Below are 22,166 nucleotides of genomic sequence, written 5' to 3' on the forward strand. Positions count from 1 at the left end.
TAGCCAAATGTCCTCAAGTAAGAGTACTGTTACTTGACAATAATGTGAGTCAAGTAAAAGTAAAAAGTAGTCCTCCAAAAAATTACTTAAGAGTAAAAAGTACACAGTGAAATTATTACTCAAGAACAAAATAGTGAGTAACTTCTGATTTATTTTTTTTTTTACCACAGAATGAACATCAATTAAAAAAAACAAAAATTACAAAATAAAATGCGAATGTGCAAATTCTGATGTTGCTGTGCGTGTATGCTCAGTCAAAACTACAAAAAAAAACACATGCACAGTGTTTTCTCAAGTTATAAGTGAGCTGAAATATCCACGTTTGGGCAGACAGTGCCGGACAAATACTACAATACATGAAAGCTGTTGTTTTTGTTCGTCTAAATGTAAACAAGTATGGCGCAGTTGCCTTCGTCGTAACGACGACCTTCCCAACATGGCCGCCACGTACGCACGACGACCAGCGGGGCAGGCTTATCTAGTGTGAAGGCGGAACTTCAGGCTGCATATTAGTCCGCCACGGAGTAATATTCACAATTACATCTGTGTGTGGATGGTGGATGTGTGGAATGGCTCTCGCTGCCATCGTTCAAGGAGTACAAAACAGCCTATGACCTCTTTCACCATTATTCATATTTTCTTCCGGTAGTTAGCCTGTGTGTGTTTCCCTAGAGATCCCTCGTAGATTTCATGAAATATTTTATAAAATTCCACTCTTTGTTGTGCTTTGCGTGTGTTTTGAGTTTAACAAGGAGACCTCTGTCATCCAGGACTCGTATTTCATAAAATGTAGTAACCTTTACATGATGAGACTGATAAAAGGTTTGTCGTTGCTTTCTCCTAAATTTTATACATAGAAAAAGTGATGTGGTGCCCTTTACGAGACAAAATAGCTTGATTTATAACTCTAAGCATCAAAACACAATAAACCAGCAGTAACGCAGGCGTCGCTGCTTTGACGAATTTATTTCTTTATTTCTACAGATATTTCTAACTTTATCTCTACTTAGCTAGTTTTGTGGCATGTACTCAACACGAGCCGAATTGAAATACAGTGGAACCTCGATATAATGTGTGTCAGGCGAGAGAGTGCTATGAGTGGCCCCGGGGGGACGGGCGTTGCTGTGGCCGCGAGCGCATCGATGACCTGCTATTGAGGACCGAGGTGGGAGAAGAATATCAAATGCGGTGCAAATGAAGCAAATGCGCGCTCAGTGTGTGTAAATCATTGAGAAGCACAATACACCAAGAGTTGGATTGTTGGCCGACTAATAAAAAACATGAGCTGAGAGGGGAAGTGGGTGAAAATAAAAAGAGGGGATATTCTGAGCTAGTCATCCGCTCCCATTCATGTAAACTGAACTTGCCATGAGGATCATCAGTGACGAAAATAAATGCAAGCTTCGCTATTTCATCCACCACAGTTACAAGTATGGTTGTAAAACTCAACATAGTTATACTTATAGACTGTATTTGTATGGCTGTGGCTCGCTTGCTTAAAGCCCAGAAATGTCATGTTGCTGTTCAGCTGAGTCGGTGGGTCCCAAAACTGCATCACACCTTCGGCGATTTCAAATCATGTCGTTTGCAAGGGGTTTTGGTGTTCAACGGCTATTGCATTCAATCGACAAACCACATTAATGTCAACCTAAAACCATGTCACTGACTTATTTTGTTATATATAAAGCAGTACAAAAAATTGATTCTGATGGAAGGGGACCTTTAAGAGCATACCTTTAAGAGGAAAGTCTAAAAATTGTAAAAGAAGTTGAGCACATCAATAATAATACTAGCAATTTGACCAGGTTTCCAAAAAATGACAATCTGTCAAAATGGAAAGTGTGGTTGGAATGGCCACTGCAACCTGAGTACAACACAGCAAGAATTTATAAAAAAAAAAAATAAGTAAGTAAAAATATCGGATGATGGGTTTTGAATAAATTGAGCTTTTTGTGCAAGAAAAAACAGCCTTTGTGGGGAACGATTTTGTGTGATATTCCCTATGGAATATCCGGTAAAAAAAAAAAAAAAAACGCCATCAAATTAGACTAAAACCGTATAACTCAACATATCTAAACAAAAAATCCCACACAAAACTAATTGGCTATGTTGAATTCGATTTTGAACTTATTTCCTATTATGATGCTCATTTAAAGACATTAATTAGCATACATTGACAAAAAGTCAGGGTTGGTCTATTTTTTTCCCCAAAAGGAAAATAATGAAGCTAAGCTATTCAAATGTGGACCTAATATATGAACCCATAACGTACTTTTAAAGCTATAGAAAATGTTGAAAATGTCTGCAGTTTGCCATGGTAAAAGGAGTTTTACAATAGAATTACGTGATTGCATTCATAATGCTATTTCTCAGGAACTACTGGATGGATTTGGCTGAAATTGTTATGCACCTCCTTATAAAGCTATTATTGTGTGCAACGATGAAATTTGGTGCTACAGTTACAGTGCCGTAACAATTCTTATTTTATATATATTATTTATATTTAAAAGAGGATTTTGTGCTTTGTGGAGGAGGCAAACATACTACTAAGTTACAGAAACTAGATTGATCACTACAATAATTTTTAAGGGAATCCGTGTTTATTTTGTTTAACGCGACCTGAGGACGTATGAGCAAAGTGAACCTAGCCTCCAAGTATGTGCCGCACGTCTGCTTGCGGAAGCACTCGTTTCTACTTTCAATTACGGCCTGAAAACTCAATGATGCTTGGCTTTTTTTATATTAACGGCTGCTATGAGTTTAAGGGAATATACTAAACCGTGCGTGGAATGTCCGTACTCACCCAGAACAAACACATTTTACAATATCTTTGTGTCCTCGTATGGATTTCCAAAGCTACAGTCTATCTTTTCGTTTTTTTTTGCTTCTCAGTGAACCCCTTTACTGATTAGCTGCCAAGTTTCACTCAAAAACATCCACTATTGAGCTCATATGGGCCAAAATTGTTCTGTTCTCTAAACTGAGCCCCTAAAAAAATACTGTGATATTTCTGTGTCACTACTTACCCTAAAAGTTGACTTAATAAATAGCGCAATTTGAACATTATGGGCAGTAGAATAGGTTACGTACTTTAGTCATAATTGTTTTTTGATGCATTTGTTTTAGAGGATTTTAGAGGCAAATGAAGTTCTCAACATTACATGTTTTTTTAGAAAGTTCCACGAAGATAGCAGCCACATGTCACGTTGATACTAGTATATGCATTCCAGCAATACCCCACGCGACAATAGAAAATGGCCATGTGTGTCTTTGCTGTTCTTATGTGTGTGGTGTACTCAGAAAGACCAGCACAGCAGTTGTTGGAGCAGAAAATTGGGCTAAAAATTGACCAGATTATCTTAAGGTGCGCTTTAGATAAATGACTTACCCAATCTTCCAAAATCACCTTCCCCCCACGTATACAGCTCTCCATCCTCACTGACAGCAGCACTGTGTCTGTAGCCAGCAGATACACATACCACCACCTGATGTAAAAAATAAATAAATAAATAAAATAATAATCATCTTTACATACAGTATCTTTATCAATGCTGTTAATCGACAAGTTGTGTCCCTTTTATTTGTTTTATATTAAAGAAGCAATTATAGAACGCAGCTAAAAGCAACACAAAAATGTATTCTGTAATTTTATGTAGTATCAATTATGTAATCATATTTGAATCCATGCGAGAATCCAGGAGCCAAGGGGAAAGGCAGGATGGGAAGTCCAATATCTAATCTGATTAAATTTGCACTTGAAATTGAAGTAAACTGGCTGAAGGCCTACCTTTCCTTGTAGCGGCCCTTGGATAAGTTTAGGGTATTTCTGTGTCGAGCTGTTCCCATGACCCAGCTTGCCATAATCACCGTCACCCCAGCTGAACACTTCACCCTCCGTAGTGAAGGCCAGTGTGTGGCCATCTGAGCCCTTAGACGATGACACCTTCTTGATGGCACGGTGGGGTTCAAATGTCAGCTTCTTGAGTGTGGATTGGTTGTTGGAGTCCCCGAGGCCTAGGCGGCCATAGCTTCCCTTCCCACATCCCCGCACAGAGCCATCAGAAGAGATTACAAAAGTGCAGTACTGGCCTGCCTCAATCTGTTGAAGTAAGGAAATTGCTGTAAATGTATTTACCATGAAGATAAAATAGAAAAATGAAGTGTTTCAAACTGTAGGTAATCAGTGGTATTTCCCTCATGTCCTAAATACAACAGCATAGGGAGTGCACTTTGACCATCTTTACCTAAACTCAGGACACCTTTTTTTCGGCTGGATTAATAACCCAATATTGATTAAGTGCCGATATAAATTTTTTTTGGGTACGCTCTCAAGTAACCCATACCAGCTATCACCGCATTTAAGTTCACTGAATACCTGAAAGATCCACGTCAACATGCATGTTAACAACTACAGTGGTATCTTGACTTCGGACAGACAAGCAGACGGACGGACAGACAGTTTACCTGTAAATTAGCCAGAAGTGAAAAAGGCTAGCGATTATGCTACTGGAAAGCCCTAAGTGGTGGCATCTGATAAACTCTTGCTGGTGGGGTCGGGCGCATGCCGCCACGTTGTTTATATGGAATTGTTTCTTCTGAAGAACTGTAAACTCTCTGCTTCACAGTACAGGGCGAAATGGTTTTATTCCTATGACCACAGCACAGCCTTTACTCACTGCATGGAACAGAGCCCCACATTATGGTGAAGCAAGTGAGTAACCCCGCCAAAGACAGACACAGACCCCTACCCAACGCCGGAGCTGCAAAGGAGGCGGGAGTGGTACAGGAGAGCTCGACGTGGCCATGAACCGAATAAAACTCCTAAATCAGGGTACCACTGCACGAAATGCACCAGAGCAGACATGGAGTCTTACCGTCTGTGCATCGGCAAAGCTGGGGGCCAATTTAGGTTGCAGGATTTTCTCCTGGGTACCTTCCACTAGTTGATGGCTGCTGTTACTTCCCCACACATACACCTCACAGGTTTCAGATACTACAGGTGCTTCACCCGTCTGGATGCTGTCTGGACTGACACAGGTGCGGGAGTAGTCAGATGCCATTCGACATACCTGGAGGAAAACCTTACAATTAGGTGAATGTCATGTTTAAGATTTCCAGAGTAACCTGCATAGTGATTTTGTTCATTAATCGAAAAAGCGAAATGCATTAATATACTGCATATGCAGCGTGACAGGTGAACTAGAAAAAAACCATTTTCTTACTTCTTCAAAAAGACAGAGCGCTGCCTCATACAATGAACATAGCCCATCAGGGTTCTGTGTGGGTTCCCTCCATTGACTGCGATCTCCTGAAGAGCCCTGAAAGATCAAATTCCCAGATGACAAGTTTTGATTATATGGAGCGTAGCAAGGTAAAAAATAAAGGGGAGTTTGCATTTTTTTTTGTCATATTTGTTAAAAGAGTCATGATGAATTAGCAGTAGTAGTGTGAAAAAATTAGCTGTCTCTGGTCTCATCTTGTGCCTCTCATTTGATATACAACCCCAATTCCAATGAAGTTGGGATGATGTGTTAAACATAAATAAAAACAGAATACAATGATTTGCAAAACATGTTCAACATATTGAATTGAATACACTACAAAGACAAGAAATCTAATGTTCAAACTGATAAGGTTTATTGTTTTTAGCAAATAATCATTAACTTAGAATTTTATGGCTGCAACACGTTCCCAAAAACCTGGGACAGGTGGCAAAAAAGACTGAGAAAGATGAGGAATGCTCATCAAACACCTGTTTGTAACATCCCACAGGTGAACAGGCTAATTGGGAACAGGTGGGTGCCATGATTCACAAGCAAAGATGGGGCGAGGTTCACCTCTTTGTGAACATGTTCGTGAGAAAATAGTCGAACAGTTTAAGGACAATGTTCCTCAACGTACAATTGCCAGGAATTTCATCATCTACGGTCCATAATATCATCAAAAGGTTCAGAGAATCTGGAGAAATCACTGCATGTAAGTGGCAAGCCAGAAAACCAACATTGAATGCCTGTGACCTTTGATCCGACAATGTGTAAAGGATATGGGCTCAGGAACACTTCAGAAAACCAATGTCAGTAAATACAGTTCGGCGCTACATCCATAAGTGCAACTTGAAATTCTACTATGCAAAGCAAATGCCATTTATCAATAACACCCAGAAACGCCACCGGCTTCTCTGGGACCGAGCTCATCTAAGATGAACTGATGCAAAGTGGAAAAGTGTTCTGTGGTCCGACAAGTCCACATTTGAAATTGTTTTGTGAAATTGTGGACATCGTTTCCTCCGGGTCACAGAGGAAAAGAACCATCCGGACTGTTATGGACGCAAAGTTCAAAAACTAGCATCTGTGATGGTATGGGGCTGTGTTAGTGCATATGGCATGGGTAACTTACACATCTGTGAAGGCACCATTAATGCTGAAAGGTACATATAGGTTTTGGAGAAACATATGCTGGCATCCAAGCAACGTCTTTTTCATGGACGCCCCTGCTTATTTCAGCAAGACAATGCCAAACCACATTCTGCACGTGTTACAACAGCCCGGCTTCGTAGTAAAAGAGTGCGGGTGCTAGACCGGCCTGCCTGCAGTCCAGTCCTGTCTCCCATTAAAAATGTGTGACGCATTATGAAGCATAAAATACGACAACGGAGACCCCGGACTGTTGAACAGCTGAAGCTGTACAGCAAGCAAGAATGGGAAAGAATTCCACCTACAAAGCTTCAACAATTAGAGTCCTCAGTGCCCAAACGTTTATTGAATGTTGTTAAAAGAAAAGGTGATGTAACATAATGGTAAACATTACCCTGTTCCAGCTTTTTTTAAACGTGTTGCAGCCATAAAATTCTAAGTTAATGATTATTTGCTAAAACCAATAAAGTTTATCAGTTTGAACATCAAATGCCTTTAGTGTATTCAATTAAATATAGGTTGAACATAATTTGCAAATAATTGTATTCTGTTTTTATTTATGTTTAACACAACGTCCCAACGTCATTGAAATTGGGGCTGTACAAGAAACCACCGTACCCGGGCAAAATCAGACAGAGACATAAGGTGCAATTTATGAGACGTCAATAATTTTTACCTCGCTTGTGGGCACTCAGCAATGGCACAGCCCACCAGCCTCATGCTGATTTTTTCACCCTGTTACCCCAGAAAAGCACCTAATTGGTAATTGAGGTTAAACTGTGTGTAAAGTGTTTAATTCTTTGCGAGGCAGCAGGAGTGTGCCCGCAATCAGTGTACCCACCCACGAGTGTGTGACAAAAAACTGACACATTCACAAGCAAGCCCTTCTGTCTCTGGCTGTTTTTCTTTGGGTACAGTGGTTTCTGACATGTCCAGGCACAAGATGAGGCAAGAGATGGCAGATTTTTTTCCCAGATCATATGTACTATTGTCAAGTCATAATGACTGTTTTAACAAATGACAAAACATTTTGTATATTTTAAACACCCCCTTTAACGCTTATCAGTAGAGGATTTATAACATTAAAGCCACAAAACATTTGATTTACCTATTTATTTACTTACCAATGAGCGTCTCATCTGCATTAGGATGTTCATGAAACAATCATAGCCAATGAGGCCCTCTTGGCTCTGTAGCACATTACTATCTTCCATAGTACTAACCACAGCTGATGCTGCCAGTGCCATCTCAATCCATTCAAGCAAGTAGCGAAGGGAACCCCTCTGGGAGGCGAGTCCTAGCAGTAACTCTGAGGCCAACCGTCGCCCTAAGATATCTGCCCCAGAGTTTGGCATAGTAACTCCCTTCAGAAACGTTGTGACCTGGGCCAGACAGTCCAGGCCCATTGGTGGGATCTTACTCTCATTGGCCAGAGAAAGGGGTGGCAGGGAACTAACTACATCAATGGCCGTACGAATGACATCATTACACAAGTTTAAGTTTCCGCCAGCTCCCCCACATGGGCTGGGAGGAGGAGGCATCATCCAGCTCTGTCGCAGCAGCGCAAACAGAAGGCTGAGGCCTGTGCGAACACCCATCTCAATGAGTGCATCAGTGCTAGAGCGGGGCCGCTCACTGACACAGTGCAGATCACTGGAGCCCGGGTTGTTCTCTGGAGAGTGCTGCGGCTGCTTCACCTTTCCCTTGTCATGATACTTGTTGGAAAGTGCATAGAATATACGTTGAAGAATCAAGACGCGTTTCCGCAGGGCAGCAGCAAAGGGGGAGTCAGAGCAAACCATCTTGGCCAAAGCCAATTGGCTGCCCAGCAGAGCATCCAAGTAGTGCTCCTGTTCATCGCTGGACAGCGACTCACGCTCAAAGTCAGGTAGTTGGGGACCCTTTAGACAAAGCACCTGCTGGGGTAGAAGCACAACCTCTTTGTTGGCCAACAGCTTTGAGTACAGGACAGAAACACCTTCTCGGGTGGCTATCGACTCGCTGTCCTCTGTGATCCATGAGCTGTTTAGGTGCTCCAACCATTTGAGTTTTACCGGCGGGATCATTAAAGCCATGGCATGTCACTCTGGAGCCATCAGTCCTGGAAATATAAACAATACATCATACAATAGGTTAGTGTTAGAGAGAATATGAGCCTATCCATACATATAACTGACTTAAAACGGTTAACTTCCAAGACAAGTGGGAGGCAGATTGTCTGTTCACTAAAGTAAAAGACAGGCCTGTTTGTTGAGTGGGGAGCAACGTGTCTTTAACAAAGAATATAACATAATTGAATTGTGTTTTAACACCTAACCACACTGCATAAATATGCACAGTCTTAAACTAAGGCTACGTTCAGTGAGGGTATGATGCCCAATTCAGATTTTTTTGTTAAATCTAATTTTTTTAATGTTGTCGTTCACAATACAAAAGCAAATGAGAGTTCTAATGTGGACGGAATGCGTCCGTGAAATGACTGGCATGCAGACAAAAAAGGACGGTATGTTGCGCATGTACACAAACACAAAGCGCCGTATGTTCATGGAAGTAAATATGGCGCCGCGTGTAGGTCTCAGTCCTGATGCACTTGTGGCAATTTCCAGGATTTTGTGCAACCTGAACCGAAATGTAAAAAGCATGTTCTTTTCGCCAGTGACTGTTTTCTGGTCCATCATCCGCTATTGCCCCATCTCTGTTTTGTCAAACAATTGTGATGTTTGCCGCCTCTAGATGACGTATGGGTCGGATGAGAGTCACCAGCGCTTCCAAACTTCACTCAAATCAGATACGTATCCGATTTATATCCACATACGAAAGAGGCATGGGTCAGATATGAAACAAATCGGAATTGTACTGTTCACATTGACATGAAAAAAAAAATAAAAATCAGATGAGGCAAAAAAATAAAAAATAATCCGAACTGACTTGCAGTGTGAACACTGCCTTATACTTTGTTGCAGCACCTTTTGCTTTTAATACAGCACTCAAGTCTTTCTGTGTTGGAATCTATCAGTGTGACACATCTTAATGTTGCAATATTAAAAATATAAAAATGGCGTGCAGTCGATTCTCATCTACTTTGTGGCTAGAAGAACAAACATCATTACAGCTAAGGCCTGCCTGAGTTCCACTATGACACATAAATCTGCGCAATACAACACAGCAGTTCATAACATCACTTGATTCCAACCCTAAAAATTGATGCAACATTTGCTCAAGTTGGTATGCAGGCCAAAGAAGAGAAGAGAGTCGATGCATTATTTCAACTGTGTTAAGTTTGTGAACATTTGCTGGACTATTGTCTCTCGACTGTGATCATTTTACAAGAGGAACTGGTAAGCTGTATAGTATGTACTTTATTAGTTAGTTTTGTTACGTGCATTTAGTGTGAACAGGTTTAGTTGGGCTACAAACTCAAATGTTTTTTTTCATACATTATTTTTTGCGATTACATGTTTTTGTTACAAAGCATATAATAGTTTACTGAAAGGCTGCACAATACTGAGAAAAAAATGGCATTGTGATTATTATTATTATTTTTTTAAAACCTGCAATATAAACTGTGATGTGAAACAATACAATATCAGTGTTTGGAACATTTTTTTTCTCCAAAAACTAGTTCATAGTCAGTGCAGTCCTATGGGGGGCACAAGTCAGTGCAAACTGTAGGCCGGTCCCAAGCCCAAATAAATGCAGAGGGTTGTGTCATGTAGGACATCGAGCTTAAAACCATGTCAAACAAATATGAGCGTTCATCTAAAGAATTCCATACCGGATCGGTCGTGGCCTGGGTTAACAACGTCCGCCCCCGGCACCGTTAACCTGCAGGGCGCCACATTCACACCTATGGGCAATTTAGAGACTTCAATTAACCTAGCATGCATGTTTTTGGGATGTGGGAGGAAACCGGAGTGCCCGGAGAAAACCCACGCAGGCACGGGGAGAACATGCAAACTGCATACAGGCGGGGCCGGGGATTGAACTCCGGTCATCAGAACTGTAAGGCTGACGCTCTAACCAGTCGTCCACCGTGCCGCTATTTATTGTCGCCACCGTGCCGCTATTTATTATTTATTTATAGGTTATTTTTCAGTTTTCTAATTTATAATGGCATTGAATCTACTCAATTGTAGAATATGCTTATGTTTAAGTTAAGCAGTGGTTATGTTGCAATTTAAATATATTTTTTTAGTTACTTTCAGGATTTTCTAATATTCTTTTTTTTTTTGCATTCATTCATCTTCCGTTCCACTTATCCTCACGTGCTGGAGCCTATCCCAGCTATCTTCGGGCGAGAGTCGGGGTAAACCCTGAACTGGTCGCCAGCCAATCGCAGGTCACATATAAACAAACAACCATTTGCACTCACATTTTTTATTTATTTTATTCAATTGTAGTCTAGCATTCATATTTTGAAAGTCACTTTATGTAACCCACTGGTTCATAATAAATGGGTCCGTTTTTCCTCATATCTTCTGTTGCCGATTATTGTTCTCTGAGTAATATCACTTGATCAAGCCTTTTCTAACATTCCATACTACAAAATAAATATGTATGATTATAACTGATATTTGATCGGACCGATATCGGTATCGGCCAAAACTCAAGGCTACAATATCAGTATTGGATCGGCAGTGAAAAAGTTGGATCAGGACATCCCTAATTCTAATATAAACAATAATTTCCCTAGTCATCAATTTTTACAATTATGTAGTGTATTACAAAAAAAACAAAAAATCCATTCACTCCCATTTCCGCAGTGTCCCTAAACACACCAAGCAACACTCACGCTGTACCATCATAGTTACATTCTAAGGAGCGAAATAGGAAATGCAGCAGTTGTTGTACATTGTTCTCTTTCATAGTTATAATACAAGGAGATAGGTGGACGACACTCTGGGTTGCTCCGTGTGTTGTTTGAAGCATTATACTTTACCGTAACATGGGTCCTAATCTTTTTAGCAAGTCCAAACAGGTCGCTCTGCTTGTCACTTTTTAACTGTACAGTTGATTCACTGTATATTACAGTATACCAACATTGCAGCGGACCCTGCAATATGACTATTCGCACACATACATCGCGATGACGATGCTCAAACAATAACAAAAGGGTGTTATGATGTACAGAAATTATGTCCTGTGACACTGTAATTATGACGACGTACAAAAGTTACAAAATGTGGTGGATGGTATGAAAATCAAAGTATGCAAGCCTACTACGCATTGTGGCATGTGCAAGCAGGGGAAATTCACCCAAATGCGAAACTGAGAATTAGATGCAAGCACTCTAGAGCTAGTTCATACAGACCTTCGCAGGACCAATAGAACCGGTGTCAAAAGATGGATATAAATATACATGATCATTTCCTGACAATTATTCCAGTGCTGGATTTGTGTATTTCTTGAAGAACAAAACTAACACTGTGGAGGCAAAAGAGAATTTTTTTGCCGATGTAGCACCATACGGAAAAATCTAATGTATTAGATCGGACAATGGCACAGAATTCACTGGGAAAGACTACTGAATGCCGCTTATTAAAAATGTTATAAGACACAATTTCAGCACCACACTCACCTGATGAAAACGACACTGGACAGCGAAATTGGCAAACTTTATATGAGATGAGAAGGTGGTTGCTAACTGAAAGCAAGTTACCAAAAGAGTTGTGGGTGTATGCAGTACATGCAGCAGTCGTAGTGAGGAACAGGTGTTTCAATAAACGCACAAAGCAAACCGCCTACTTTATACATACAGGAAAACATCCTAATGTTTCCAAAATGCAAAAATTTGGCCTGACATGTTGAGGCTATGAACAGAACAAACGAAAACTTGATTCACGCCGTGACAAAGGTATTTTCATAGGAAATGACAAAAATAGTTCGACATATATAATCTACTATCCAGACAGTGAGAAGGTGCAAAAGCACAGACTTGTACAGTTTGTAACTAAAGCTACCATAGAGCAGCAAATTCACACAAAATGCATCCCTGAGGATAATAATTTTGAGGTGAAAGACCTAACCAAAACCAGACAAAGTACTGTTGAGCCTACAAAACCAACTCAGTCAACCTCCAGTTAAAACGGCTGAAGAGAAGGTTATGAAGTAAAATCAAGAGAGGTTACGAAGAAAAATCAAACGCAAAATAAAAGTTGGTATACAAGTTGAAAAAGTCATTATATAGACTAAAACAATCTTGTACAAACTGGAATCAAATGCTAGGCAAGAATCTAACAGAAAACTAATTTGTGAAGAAGCCAACTGAACATTGTCTATATACACAAAAAACTGAAAATGCAAAACTTATCCTGTTAATATGGGCTGATGATTTAATCAATGCAGCAAGTGATGAAAATGCACTTAGCAATGTCAAGGACATGCGCACAGCAAATTTCAAAATGAAGGACATGGTAAAATTAAGACATTTTTTTTCAAATTTATTTTGACCACTGTGAAGAATTCTTAAAGATGTCACAAAACAGATCTGTTGAGAAAATACTTGAGAGATTTGACATCCAGGAATGTCATGCCATGTGAACTAAAACTGAACTTTACCAAAGATGCACAGAGATGTGATGTTAAGAAATATCAAGAAGTCGTGACCAGTCTTATCTAACCACAAGATCAGATCTGTTTTATTGTTAGTAAATTATCCCAGTATTTTACTGAACTGACAAAAGAACATTGGACAACTGAAGGGATTGATTTTGTGGAAAATGAAAAAGCAACAAACTGTGCCAATGTGGGTGCGTATCAATAAAAATGCCTCCTGTGACTCCATAAGTGAGAAAGACAAAGCTCGATTGTCACAGTGTTTATTTATTTTTCCCCCACTGTATTTCCGAGTCAATTTCACACCAGGAACGCTGTGAGTATACTTTTAACACCTACTGTATGTGCATTGAGAACATAAAGTATTTTCATGTACAGTAGAAAGGGTCTCTAAGTGTAACAGACAAGTACAATTCCACAACAGAGCAACCTTAGAGAAATGCTCTTATCGTATAGATAATGATGCAGATCTCACTGAAGAGCCCACAATTCCAAATATCTCTTTGCATTCTTTACATTTGGCTTCTCAATTCTTAAAAGTGGTATTTTTGGCTCGGTAGACGCCTGCACACAGTATTGATATAGGTAAAACAATGCAGCAGACTTAATATTTACCTTTTTTGGAATATACTGTACTCAAAATACTGTAAAGGTGATTGAGTTGCTTTAAGCGACTCCTTGGGTGTTGACACGCTGATAAATTCCAGACAATGCAACAGCTTTGCTGCAGTTGAGTTTAGGCGTTAGTTTGAGTGTGGTATGCCAGTATTTATATAAGCTAATAGGTCCCTGCAAGCCAAGGGGTCAACTTGCTAGAACATTTTTATTTTATTTTTTTCTAACGTTGTTAGCTCGGGTCTAACGTTTTTAAAGACGCCACACGCCTGCTAGTGCTACGAACAAACAAACAGAGAGGGTTGCTGACTTGCTTGTTGTATTATACTCGAGGGTATTGTTTATGACAAACAGCTTCACAAACCTCGGACAGCATAAACACAGGACACGTAGATACGAGCAACACATGGATGTCATTAGTACGCGTGAAATGCCAACTTGCTACTTATTACGACAAACTGTCCCCGGAAGATGACTAAAATGCCACAGTTTACGTTAGCTAACATTTCCCTACGTCACTGAGCTAGCACCGCAAAAGCGATCCGAAAGGTAGCCAACACCCTTGTGTGCAGGTATGACGAGGGGCTAGTAAATTACAAGTTGTGCAATGAGTTACGTTATATACAAAAAATATATATAGTCCACGGTTCTAATAAATGATATAGCCAACAATCACATTGCTGTCTCATAGCAGGTTAGCTTGCTGGCTACGCTTTATAGTTAGCAGCGATGAATAAATGCTCGCTTACCACCAACAACGGTCAAAGGCCTCCACTACGTTGTGTTTACATGGGATTGTCACAGCACTTCATAGTGTCAACGTGTAAAATATTCGGGCAAGTTCCCCAGGCTTTAAAAAGGCTTCTGAGAACGGAGACAGGGCCGCACACGTATCTCCATGCCTTCAATCGTCGCATCCGTCCCTTCCGCTGCAATGAGTGCGTGGAGCAGGAGACCACTCGCGCTCAGCCACTCAGCCCCGGCCCAGCCCTCAAGCCTGTCTCCCCGTCTCACCCTCTCGATCAACTTGGCCTGGAGCCGGGTGACAGATAACTCTTCAGCATGCCTAACGTTTGTGTACCGTGGATTCACTCATTAAAAAAAAAAAAAAAAAAGAGGCTCCCTGCGCATTATCATCGAAATTATCTGTCAATGGCAGGGGTGTCAATGGGGGGGACAATTGTCCCAGGGCCATGAACCCGCCCCTCTATCGACAAATAACACCTTGAATAACAACCCCCCCCGCTGAAAAATAATTTGTGGAAGGAAAACAATGACAGTCAACCAATGGCAATACTTTTGACAATATTTTTTCAAAGGGTGCCTAACTCTGAAGGTGCTGTATAGGGGGCCCATAATCTGGTGCCCCTGGTCAACAGTAAAAAAATGCATATCACGAGGTGTCACAATTAATCGATTTATTGACAGCTAATCGATCATCAATTTAATTAACACCTATTTTGAGCATGGTTACATTGTTTAGAGCAGTGGTTCTAAAACCTTTTACACCAACTACCACCTGAGAAAATACTTTTCAAGCACCACCATCATGACTGACATAAAATAGAGTAGCGTAGTTGTCCCAAGTGTTCATCAAAAGCGAGACAAGGGTTTTATTCCTAAAAAGTATATTTAATTTTATTGTAAGCCACTGTAACATTGTGCACAGTTTGAACATTAACACTGAGCTTGAATATAGGGGGGGGGGGGACTACTTAAATAATGATTCAATTAAAATGTATTTTGTTTTCAAATAAATTGTGCCTAAAAGGTTTAAAAGCAAACAGTTCTTTAACACTAAAGGCGGTATTAGTCTTAATGATCCATATTTCTCTAACAAGTTGATTTTATGTATTTTTTGCTCAAGAAAATAAAACTGGCAGTCATTTCCAATAATATCATTACATTATTTATTTAGGAGGAGAGCAACACGGACAAAACCCGCCCAAGAGGATGAGGGGGAAACAGGCCCAGCAGAGCCCCAAACCGCAGATCCAGAAGGATAGGGGTTCAAGTACATGCAAGTGACCCTATAATGTGAATAGGAGTCTAAAATGAGAAGACATGATTTGGTCACCCATCCATCCATCCATTTTCTGAGCTGCTTCTCCTCACTAGGGTCGCATGCGTGCTGGAGCCTATCCCAGCTGTCATCGGGCAGGAGGCGGGTACACCCTGAACTGGTTGCCAGGCAATCGCAGGGCGCATACAAAAAAACAACCATTCGCACTTACATTCAAACCTACGGGCAATTTAAAGTCTCCAATTAATGCATGTTTTTGGGATGTGGGAAGAAACCAGAGTGCCCGGAGAAAACCCACGCAGGCACGGAGAGAACATGCAAACTCCACACAGGCGGGACCGGGGATTGAACCCGGATCCTCAGAACTGTGAGGGTGACGCTCTAACCAGTCGTCCACCGTGCCGTCTGATTTGGTCACATTACATTAAATTTCTGTATGACATTCTTTCTCAAGCCAAATGGACAAGAATCACGCTTCAAGGTTCAACATTTTAATAAGAGGGGCCCAGTTTTTCTGAAAGTTATCCATTTGGTTTTTATGTTTAGCAGAGACATTTTCTAGTGTTATACATTCCCCTATAAAACTATTGGAAAGGCAAGGTCAATTCCTTTGTTTTTTGTTGTATACTGAGTACATTTGGGTTTCAGATCCAAAGATGAATATGAGCGAAAGGTTCAGCATTCCAGCTTTTATTTCATGGTATTTACATCTATATGTAAAAATGTACCGGCATTACCAGATAACTAGCAACCCTTTATTGCTCAGTATCTGTTTTTGTCAATGTCTTTATGTCTCAAAAGTGTTCTCGTCAATTGACTGTCTGTTGTCGTACTAGAGCGGCTCCAACTACCGGATACAAATTCCTTGTGTGTTTTTTGGACATACTTGGCAAATAAAGATGATTCTGATTCTGATGTGTTAAACAACTCAGGACAGATCTGGCACCTTTTGTTTGAAGCGACCCACTTTTCAAGTGAGCAAAGGTATTGGAACATGTGACTCATGGGTGTTTCTAGTTGCTCAGGTGTTGTGTTTTAGATTGATCGCTGAAACATTAGATAGTTCTTGTTTTTGGCTTTGGGTTTCACCTGTTAAAACTGGATTTGCTTTTAAACAAACATGAAGACCAGAGAGCTGTCTATGGGAGAAAAGCAAACCATTTTGAAGCTGAGAGAAGAGGGAAAATCGATCAGAGCTATTGCACAACCATTGGGCATAGCCAATACAACAATTTGGAATGTTCTGAAAAAGAAACTCCTGGTGTACTGGGCAACAGACATCGAACAGGTCGACCAAGGGTATCAACAGCAGTTGATGACAGAAACATTGTGAGAGCTGTGAAGAAACACCCAAAGATGACAGTCACTGACATCACTGCCAACCACCACAGGGCAGGAGTGTAGGTATCACAATCCACTGTTAGAAGACGACTTCGACAGAAGAAATATACAGGCCATACCACAAGATGGAAACCACTCATCAGCAAAAAGAATCAGAAGGCCAGATTGGATTTTGCAAAGAAGTACAGAGATGAGCCACAAAAGTTTTGGAACAAACTTGTATGGACTGATGGCATCAAAATTAACCTCTACCAAAGTAGAGTATGTCAATCAGTATGGAGGAAGAAAGGATCTGCTTATGATCCAAAACACACAAACTCATCTGTGAAGCATGGTGGCTTGGCCTTGCATGGCTGCTTCTGGAACGGGCTCACTAGCCTTTATTGATTATATAACTCATGATGGTAGCAGCAGAATTAATTCTGAAGTCTACAAAACCATTTTGTCTGTCAATTTACAGAAAAATGTATCCAAACTAATCGGGAGAAGCTTCATCATGCAACAAGACAATGACCCAAAACACTGCCAACACAACAAAAGACTTCATCAGGGGGTAAAAGTGGACAGTCTTAGACTGGCCAAGTCAATCACCAGACCTTAACCCAATAGATCATGCATTTTACCTCCTGAAAAGGAGACTGAAGGGAGAAAACCCCAGTGTTTTGATCATAAGCACATCCTTTCTCCATAGATTGGTCTTTCCATCACTTTGGGAGAGGTTAATCTTAGTCTCATCAGTCCAGAAAATGTCCAAAACATTTGTGGCTCATCTCTGTACTTGGCAAAATCCACCTGAAGGGAGAAACCCCCATAAACAAGCAAGAACTGAAAGAGGCTGCAGTAAAGGCCTGGCAAAGTATTTCAAATGAAGAATGCAACAGTCTGGTGAAGTCAATGGATTGCAGGCTCTATGCAGTTATTGCAAGTAAGGGTTATGCCAGAAAATATTAAATGTTATTCACTTAAAGTTAATTTAATAATATCTGTCCCAGTACTTTTACTCACTTGAAAAGTGGGTGGCTTCAGACAAAAGCTGCTCTGTCCTGAGTTGTTTAACACATTTAGATGTAAATATCAGGAAATAAAAACTGGAATTCTGGACTTTTATTTCATATTCATCTTTTGATCTGAAATCCAAATATCTTCAGTGTACAACAAAAACAAAGGAATTGACCTTGCCATTCCAATACTTTTGGAGTGGACTGTATACTCTATGACAATATTTTGCCATTGGTTAATGTTGATAGCTTGTTTATCGTAATAATTATAATGATCTAATATTTATTATTTCCAATTACTATTACTTATGTGTAATTGACAAATGACCAAATTAATTCATTCATTCATCTTCCGTTCCACTTATCTTCACTCGGGTCGTGGGCGTGCTGGTGCCTATCCCAGCTATCTCCGGGCGACAGGCGGGGTACACCCTGAACCGGTCGCCAGCCAATCGTCAGGGCACATATAAACAAACAACCATTGGCACTCATATTTTACACCTACGGACAATTTAGAGTCTTCCATTAACCTACCCTGCATGTTTTTGGGATGTGGGAGGCACGGGGAGAACATGCAAACTCCACACAGGCGGGGCTGGGATTTGAACCCCAGGTCCTTCGAACTGTGAGGCAGATTTGCTAACCAGTCGTACACCAGGCCGCCAATGAGCAAATTGAATTAAAACATTTTAACGATGAACTGGAATTGTAGAGTTAGAAAATGTCTCTTACATGACGCAACAAGCATCGTGTTTTTATTGATTTTTGGTTAATATTTTTGCCAATTATGTCATGAGCTGTACCTTGCAGTCTGTTGTTGGAGCTTGGGTGGCGCTTTGCGCTCCCCTCGGCCGCGCACCTGTCATCAATCAGCCCTCATCATCACCTGCATAAAAGCTTGCCGGATCTCGGAAAATACAGAGTATTAGCGTCTCTCCTGCGGTACAACAGCTGTCCACTTACACATAAGATACGCCAGTTCCCGATTCCCTTCTGACCTCCATGTTCTTCCTTCTTCTCAGTGCTCCCTCCGTGTTCCCTGCTGTGCTGATCTCCTCCGCCACACCACCAAGCCATCCACCTGCAAACGCCACCGCCTGCCGCACATTCCCCGCCTCGACGACCTGCCAATACGCTCCAAGGATCCATCCTAAAGATCCGCTTCAATAAACCTGTCACCACAATCCTTTCAGCCTCTGCTTGCTTCTGGGTCCCCTTAACATCATATCGTGACAAATGATTGCTTTTTGATGAATATTTTATTATATTATTGACAATTAATTGCACACAGTTTAACCAAAATGCAACATATCCGCAAAATTTGACCTGTAGTAAGTTATGGCCTCACATTGCCACCTACTACAGCAATCCAAATGTGAAAGTGTTTATATGATTTTTACTGAATATTTTTGCCAATTAACTACATCCAGTTTCGCTATAATGCAAGATGTCAGCAAAGTTTGACCTGTAATAAGTAGTGGATTCTCATTGCCAACTACTACAGCAATCAGAATAAGAACAAGTGTTTTTATTAACTTTTGGCCAATCTTTTTTATAATTCTTGATTTTTTGTGAATATTTTTGACAATTGTACACAGTTTCTCCAAAATGCAAGATGTCAGCAAAGTTTGACCTGTAATAAGTAGTGGATTCTCATTCCCCACTACTATAGCAATCAGAATAAGAGAAAGTGTTTTTATTGATTTCACCAAAAGCTTTGGTGAATGTCAGGCGAATATCAAACGGGCGGCTAACTTTCTCTCGCTGTGGGACTTTAAGCAGAGTAACACTTTGGCCGGGATCAAAACCCTCATCAGCCAACGTTATGACAGCTAGCCAAGTCAGCGTCTTTGTCACACAATGCCACCTACTGAATCGCCTTTGTCATCCATAGGAACTCTTTTGAAACATTTGTGGCATTTGTGTTGCAATACAAAATTAAGCTGACATGAGGAAATGAATTTGCAAGAATTACTTCATGTGGGATGACGTGGCTTTCTTCTTTCCTCAAGGAGGCATTTCAAGTCAATGTTTTTAAGCAATAAGCCTTCCAACATGTTTCCCGATCACTGTTTTCACTCGTTATTGTCAACAACAGCAAAAAAAACCCAGACAATATAGGCAAAAATGACACCGCAGAGTTCAATGAGGAAATGTCATCAGCTCTTGATTGTTACGTGTCAGGCTGTGACAGGTTGACGTACAAAAAAAGAAAACAAGTCGAAAATTACTATAGTTACTACCAAGTCTGTTTTGTGGGGGATTTTTTTTTCTGCAGACATCATTTGTAAGTCCCAAACTATGGAATTAGTATCAATGGTCACACCATTAACTAATTCCTTTAAATATGCAAATGTGTTTTATTAGAAAGTTAAATATAACTGAAATGTGCTTGTACTTAGGTAATTATTTTTTTCACGTACCACTAAAGGTACTCGTACCACACTTTCAAAATTTCTTCAAATAATATTCCACGGCAGCAGTTATTTATAGTGTTCGTCAATTCTGTGTACTGTAAGCGGGACACCAACAGCAAACATTCCATTTGTTTTTTTTTTTGCAAGGTAATTGCAAGATTATTCTGCTGAGGGATGATGAGACACCTCAGCGAATCAACAGTGACCTTTTTGAACTAAGCTGTGTTTATGAAACAAGTACAATAAACATGTAAGCTCCATATTTTTTTCATGCAGAAAATTATTTAACGATGTATTTATTTGATTTTGGCACTCTTTGTCATCCATAAAAACACTAGCACGATACAAATGCAACATGCATCTCTTAATTGAACTTCCTGATGTTAACCTTGGATAATGTAGTATCTCCCGCATTCACACCTACGCGCAATTTACTGCGGTCAAGCCAGCCTCCACTCATGAAATAGTACTCAAGCCAGCTGCCCCTAATTTTGTTCATACTAGGCATTACGGTAATAAATCGCCAACTCGCGGCGAAAGCCACCTTCAAAATAAAAGCCTCCCAGTAATACGCACGTCAATGCTCTTCGGTTAAGGAATGAAACCAGCAAGGTTAATTTGAATCTTGAGATGCATTAAAAAATGCAGTTTATTTGATATGTTAGGAAAAATAAATGGTCAATGGACTGCACTTATATAGCACTTTATCTACACCATCACAGTGCCCAAAGCTCTTTACAAAGCCTCACATTTACACACACATTCATAAACCAATGAGGGACTGCTGCCATGCAAGGCAGCACACAGAACTGGACCGGTGTTGTGATATCGCATAGATTTTTTAAAATAAATGTTTTAAATCAGTGGTAGTGACAGTGAAATATGCATATTTCAGGGGACTATTATTTTGAAATGCCACATCAGATTTGGGTGGGACCACTTTTGTTGGAAACCTGGGGTGGTGTAATGTCCCCCAGAACTGGACCGGTATTCGGATATCTCATAGATTTTTTTAAATGAATTTTTGAAATCCGTGGTAATGATGGTGAAATATACCAATTTCAGGGGACTTTTATTTTGAAATGCCACATCAGTTTTGGATGGGACCTCTTTTGTTGGAGACCTGGGGTGGTGTAATGTCCCCTAGAACTGGACCGGTGTTGCGATATCTCATAGATTTTTTTAACTGATTTTTTTTCAGTCAGGGGTAATGACAGCAAAATATGCAGTTTTCAGAGACTTTTATTTTGAAATACAATATCAGATCTTCAGCAAACCTCTTTTAGTGGAGTCCTTGGTCGTCTGTCACTTTTATTTTGAAGGTGGCTTTCGCCGCGAGTTGGCGATTTATTACCGTAATGCCTAGTATGAACAAAATTAGGGGCGGCTGGTTTGACTGCTACTTTACGAGTGGAGGCTGGCTTGATCGTAGTGGGCAATTTAGAGTCTTCAATGAACCTACAATACATGTTTTGGGGATGTGGGAGGACACCGGAGTACCCAAGAGAAAACCCACGCAGGCACAGGGAGAACATGCAAACTCCACACAGGCGAGACTGAATTTGAACCCGGGGCCTCAGAACTGTGAGGCAGATGTGCTAACCAGTCAGTCACCGTGACGCCAAGCTCAGCAAATATCGGACATAAAATACTGTACCTAGCACAGAAAAAAAAACCTGAAAAAGCAGGGATAACAGGCGGATTATTTATAATATCACTTCACCACAATCATACAGTATGTCATGACAGTCACATGCATATTTCAACAAGGCTTTTATTTTTGAAGTGCAAAACCAGATCTTCA

The 22,166-nt window shown here is 40.5% G+C and overlaps 1 protein-coding gene across 10 annotated transcripts in view; it reads right to left on the reverse strand.

Annotated features, from left to right (window-relative positions):
• The window catches only part of herc1 (HECT and RLD domain containing E3 ubiquitin protein ligase family member 1), a 178,279-nt gene extending 163,591 nt beyond the window's left edge, over positions 1–14,688 (reverse strand). For 7 of the 10 annotated variants that reach the window (XM_061664952.1, XM_061664926.1, XM_061664917.1 and 4 more), the window contains exons 1-6: positions 14,333–14,687; positions 7,538–8,514; positions 5,223–5,318; positions 4,875–5,069; positions 3,788–4,099; positions 3,389–3,485 (exon numbers count right to left, since the gene is read on the reverse strand). In XM_061664952.1, coding sequence (XP_061520936.1) covers positions 3,389–3,485; positions 3,788–4,099; positions 4,875–5,069; positions 5,223–5,318; positions 7,538–8,488 — 1,651 coding nt within the window. In that variant the 5' untranslated portion in view covers positions 8,489–8,514; positions 14,333–14,687. Of the gene's footprint in view, positions 1–3,388; positions 3,486–3,787; positions 4,100–4,874; positions 5,070–5,222; positions 5,319–7,537; positions 8,515–14,332 lie in introns of all 10 variants that reach the window. The other 3 variants (XM_061664969.1, XM_061664935.1, XM_061664978.1) reach the window with 1 other exon arrangement.
• Positions 14,689–22,166: the final 7,478 nt, after the last annotated feature.

This window comes from Phycodurus eques, chromosome 2 (assembly GCF_024500275.1).
Source record: "Phycodurus eques isolate BA_2022a chromosome 2, UOR_Pequ_1.1, whole genome shotgun sequence".
Taxonomy (NCBI): Eukaryota; Metazoa; Chordata; class Actinopteri; order Syngnathiformes; family Syngnathidae; genus Phycodurus; species Phycodurus eques.